Source organism: Arachis hypogaea, chromosome 7 (genome assembly GCF_003086295.3).
Source record: "Arachis hypogaea cultivar Tifrunner chromosome 7, arahy.Tifrunner.gnm2.J5K5, whole genome shotgun sequence".
Classification (NCBI taxonomy): domain Eukaryota; kingdom Viridiplantae; phylum Streptophyta; class Magnoliopsida; order Fabales; family Fabaceae; genus Arachis; species Arachis hypogaea.
In genome coordinates this window covers 15,401,077-15,406,926 of record NC_092042.1, presented here as the reverse complement: position 1 = coordinate 15,406,926, position 5,850 = coordinate 15,401,077, and the positions used below count along the sequence as shown (strand labels likewise).

Below are 5,850 nucleotides of genomic sequence, written 5' to 3'. Positions count from 1 at the left end.
TATTGCTAAATTAAAGATTTTGATAAGAACTGGTGTAATTTATTTATTCTCCTGAAAAATTGAAATTTACGATGATAGATAGATACAATGGCACTAATTATTTGAATGATGAAATAATATTTGTCAAAGTGCCATATTTAGGTAAACTAGGTGGCCTTTAGATGGATCGTAGGGTGGGTGTTGAGGTTAGGGGGACAAGAAATATCAAATCCGGATAAAGCCGAATCTTACTAAATATTTCTATCTGGAAAAGATTTCCTATCTCACTAAAAATAAACAATAATTATTATTATTTTTTTTGAATTAGTCTTATCCAAATGTAGCATCTTAGAGCTTTGCTTATAAACCATCCAAGTCTCTTGTGCTATACACAAAAAAAAGTACTTGTGATTCCATTTAAAGGCACATCTTTAGAAGAGAGAAAAGAAAAAGTGAGTGTGCATTTTCACACTTATATTTGTGTTCTTATTTAGAAAAGAAACTAAGTAAGGATTTTGTTAAGAGCATATAGTTGAAAAGTGCTACTATGGTTGAGAAAGCAGCAGCTCATGAGATTGGTGTTGCTTCTTCTTCTTCATTTGGGTCTGGAAATTCAAGTGATGATTCATCATTAGTGATGGAATCTGATTCATTTGAAGAAGTGATGTCTCCTTCTTCTTCTTCTACTTTTTCTACTTCTACAAATGACCCATTGAGTGATATGTCTAGTTTGTTTCAACAACTTCCCATTAAGTAAGTTTCTTTTTCTTTCTCTTCTACCTTCGTTCAAGTAATAAAATCATTTCCGAGAGATAAAGTTTTGAAATTCAATGAATATGATTAGTTTCTCAAACTTCTATATATATACCATGTGTTTTTCTTCTACATGCAAGAGCTTATTAGACTTTAAAAAACATGTATAATAACACATGTACAAACTAATGTTATTTTTGGGTTAATGGTTAATATTTTTTTAAAATCTCAAATTATGAAATAGTAGTATACCAACAAATGGTAGTGTTCTAAAAATGGATTAACTTCAATGAAAAGGATTTTAATATATATTATACGAGTAATTAATTGAGTAATTAATTTAGTAACTGACGTGATATGATTACGATTGATTTTATTATTGATTTTAAAGTGTACACGTAGTATAACTTATCTACCTAATATTATTGCGAGTTTTTTTTTTTTTACTTCAAAATTGTTTATCTTTAATTTAATGAATGATATTAATAGGAGGGGGCTATCAAAGTATTACGAAGGAAAGTCACAATCTTTTAGTTCATTAGCAAAAGTAAGGAGCTTGGAGGATCTTGCAAAGCCAGAGAACCCATACAACAAGAAGTTGAAATCTTGTAGAAGCTATGCACAGAAAATGGGTGATGATGATGATGATGAGAGCCATCAAGCTTCAAATTCTAATAAGAGAGGATTGTTGCATTCTTCAACAAGTTTTTCAAGGGCTTCATGTTCTTCACTTATTAGTTCAACAAAAAGGGTCAATGAAAATAATAATAATAGTAATAATAATAACTTCATTGGTAGTAGGCCACCTATTCCACCTCATAGGTCTACTAGTTCTACCACCATCCCTAGTCAAACCATTTTGTTAGTTTGAAAGGGATTTTATTAGAGTTGAGTTTTTTTTTTTTTTTTGTATTTCTGATTTTGTTCCTTTTTTTTGGTTAGTTAATTAAAATTTGAGAGTTAGGAGTTTGGTGCTTGTTTGGGATCCTATGATGTTGATTTAACTAGCTAGTTTCATTGTCAAAGAAAATTAGAAAATCATAAAAAAATCCCAAGAAATCAGAAGCTTGAGAATCGACTAAATTGTTCTTTTCCTTCCTTCTCTTTTTTCGCTTTTATAATGATTCTATAAGTTTCACTTAATTATTTTACTATTACTCACTGTTTTTCTTTTGGCCTCTCTCTCTCCACCTTTTAATTTTAATAAAGGTAAATCACTAAAAATGTATCTAAATAATTTTGGTGGTTCACAAAAATATACTCAAATTTTATTATCGATAAAAATATTCTTAAATTTGTAATAATATTGTGATAATCTTTAATTTGATGTTTGTATTATTAAGTTTCTTATCTCTTAGAATTTTTATATTGTTGTGGTGTTTATACGTTGAATTTGAGAATTTATTTATTTAAGTGTTATTATTAAAATTTTTTTAAATTTTATTTATAAATTATAATTTATTATTTATTTAGATCGTTATTTTTTGAAATTTTAAATACATTTTTTAGGTTATTGGATATTTAATTTTTAATATTATTAAAATAATTATTTATTTAAGTGTCGTCACTAAAAATTTTTAAAATTTTATTTATAAATTATAATTTATTATTTGTTTAAGTTATTACTTTTTAAATTTTTAATACATTTTTTTAAAATTATTGGGTATTTAGTTTTTAATGTTGTTGAACTAATTATTTGCTTAGATATTATTACTAAAAGTTTTTAAAAATTATAAATTATTATTTGTTTAGATTATTCACTAAAATTTTTTAAAATTTTATTTATAAATTATAAAGTATTATTTACTTAAATTGTTACGTTATTATTTTTTAATTTTAAGTTACTTGCTTAATTGTTTATCTTAAATTATTATTTTTTAAACTTTAAATTATTTGTTTAAGTTATTACTTTTTAAATTTTAAGTTATCTACATGTTATTTTTTTAATTATTGATTATTATAGTTATCTCATATTTCTAAACTAATAAATTAAAATTTTTGAAAAAAACTAATTTAAATTCATTTTAATTCAAATTTAAATTTATTTATAAAATAATAAATTCACGTAATTATTGTAATTTAAAAAAATTAAATTATATTTAAACAAACTAAATAAAAAGATAAGAAAATTTCTTTAATTTAAATTTACAGATGAATTATTTAAGTTCATGTAATAATAATAATAATAATAATAATAATAATAATAATAATAATAATAATAATAATAATAATAATAATAATAGGGCAATTTACATATTTAAATAAAATCAGAGAAATCTTTACCCAAATACACAAATCAAAAAGTTGTTACGTGCTTATGCAAAATGCATTATTACGTAAACCGTGGAAGCCAACCACGATTTCTAATTTGTACATAAACCGTGGCTGGCATGGACGGATTACATGTTGAAACAAAATGATCATAAACCGTGGTAGCCTACCACGGTTTATGAATGCAAGAAAATTTTCATAAAACCTTGCTGCCAGCAACGGTTTATGAAGGAATAGTAATTGGCATAAACCCTTGTAGCCTCCAACGGTTTATGAGGAGGGAATATCTATATATATGTGGGTGAGATTCAACCTGCATGAGAGATACATTTTTACATATATTTTTAAAATATAATATAGATACATTTTTAATTATATTAATAAAACGATTAATTTACGTCTGAATTCACAATATAAGAGTAACTTTTGTGAAACACGTTGAAGAGGATAAAAGTATGTTTCAGTACTTTGAACGATGTTTTTTTTATGTTTGACAACTTTTTTTTTGAACGCCAACTTGATTCTGCATCCCAAAAGCTCGTTCATTAGAAGCAAAAAATTATAGCTTCTGCATTTACTCAACTCACGTTTACGTTGTTGTTTGTTATTATTGGTTTTTCCATAATTTTTTCTAAATAAATGCTAAGAATATTAAAATAATTATTCTAATTTTTATGCACTGTTTACTATTTTAATTTTTTATAATATGTATTATTGCTCCTATTAGAAATGATAAATTAAATAAAAAATTAATTATAAATAATAATAAAAATCTAAGTTGTATAAAATTTTAAATAAAAAATTTTGATCATATAATTTAAGGATAAAAAATAAAAAAATTTGGTTTTTAAAAAAATTGATCATATAATTTATATTTTGCATGTAAATCGTGGGAATCTATGGGAGTTTTCGTTCAAATCCTCCTCTTCATAAACCGTAAGAAGTAATCACGGTTTATGCCTTAGCTTTTTCCTTCATAATCCGTGGTAGGTAGCTACGGATTATGCCCAACCTTTTCCAACCATAAAACCTTGTAGCCTCCAACGGTTTACATACAAACTAGAAACCGTGGTTAGCTCCTACGGTTTACATAAAATTAAAACTGCACATGTACGTAAGAGATTTTTCTTTTGTGTATTTAGGTAAATAATTCACAGAATTTATTTAATTAGGTAGATTGGCCATAATAATAATAATAATAATAATAATAATAATAATAATAATAATAATAATAATAATAATAATAATAATAATAATAATAATAATATGGAAAAGTCTAGGGGGCCAGCAGTTTCATTGAATTTTGGCCAGCATGTAACCAGCAGAGAAAGGTGAGCCATTGGATGAAATCTCATACCAATCTTACACCATCAAATCATTATTGATGGCTAGTTAATGGCTAACAATCACAAAAATTGCTGGCCCCCTAGCATTGCTCTAATAATAATAATAATAATAATAATAATAATAATAATAATAATAATAATAATAATAATAATAATAATAATAATAATAATAATAATAATAATCCTATTTAAAAAATAATTAAAAAATACTTTTATAATTTTTTTTGAACTATGTGTGAATTAGTTTTATCACTTAGAATTTATAATTAAGTGCGAATTAGTTTTCAGATAATAATAATAATAATTAATAGGGTTAAGTATTTTTGTTCGTTCCTAACGTCTTGGATCAAAATCAAAATCGTTCCCGACATTTTTTTATTATTAAAATCATCCTCAACGTTTAAAAACCCTTTAAAATAATCATTTTTCAAATTTTTGGACTAGAATACCTTTCATCACCATCATCCTTCTCCTCATCTTCCTCACTTCCACTACCTCCACCATATCCACTGTCACCATAACAAAGAGAGGGGCTGCTGTTGGGTTGTCGCTGCCACTGGATTGCCATTGTCGCTACAAGGTCATAGCTGCATCACCGTTGTCACTGCTAGTTCATTGGAGAAGAAAAAGAGAGAAAAGCGATGCAAAGAAAGGAGAGATGGGTTGCTGCTGTAGGGCCGCCGTTGCTGCTGCCGCTAGTTCATCGGAGAAGAGAGAGAGAGAGAAGCAATTCGAAAGAGGTGCTGCCGCCGCTGGTTCATCGAAGAAGAGAGAGAGAAGCGATGCAAAGAGAGGGAGGGACAGGTTGCTGCTGCCGCTAGGTCGCTGGTTCATCGGAGAAGAGAGAGAGAGAGAGAGAAAAGCGATGCGAAGGAGGTGCTGTCGCCGCTGATTCATCGGAGAAGAAAGAGAGAGAAGCGATGTGAAGAGCGGGAGGGACGGGTTGCTGCTGCCGCTGGGTCGCTGGTTATCTATCGCTAGGTCGCTGGTTCATCAGAGAAGAGAGAAAGAGAGAGAAAAGCGATGCGAAGGAGGTGCTGCCGCCGCTGGTTCATCGGAGAAGAAAGAGAGAGAATCGATGCGAAGGAGGGAGAAGTTGCAGGTTGTCACTGCTGTCGCTGCGTTGTTTTTCACCGGCGAAGCCTTCTTCTTCTTCTTCTTCTTCTCACCGGCAATGTTGGTGGCAGTGAAGGTAGTAAGGTGAGGAAGGTGAAGAGAATGATGATGATGATGAGGGTATTTTGGTCCAAGAATTAGGAAAAGGATGATTTTAAAGCATTTTTAAACGTGGATGATGATATTAATAACGAAAAAAGGTCAAGGACAATTTTGATTTTGACCCAAGACGTTAGGGACGAAAAAATACTTAATCCTAATTAATAATTATTCACTTAATTTTCGTGTAACATAATAATTTTGTTTACATTATATCTTCTTTTAATTAGTTGTTAGAATTTATATTTTGAATTCAAATAAAAGTCAATTAGGTTTCATAAATCCT

The 5,850-nt window shown here is 28.3% G+C and overlaps 1 protein-coding gene across 1 annotated transcript; it reads left to right on the top strand.

The window, feature by feature from the left end:
• Window positions 1-261: 261 nt before the first annotated feature.
• On the top strand, window positions 262-1,815 carry LOC112702607 (uncharacterized). Its single transcript, XM_025753722.3, has 2 exons — window positions 262-732; window positions 1,222-1,815. Exons 1-2 carry the CDS (start codon window positions 527-529, stop codon window positions 1,601-1,603), a joined length of 588 nt encoding a protein of 195 aa, XP_025609507.1. The 5' UTR covers window positions 262-526; the 3' UTR covers window positions 1,604-1,815.
• The last annotated feature ends 4,035 nt before the right edge of the window (window positions 1,816-5,850 follow it).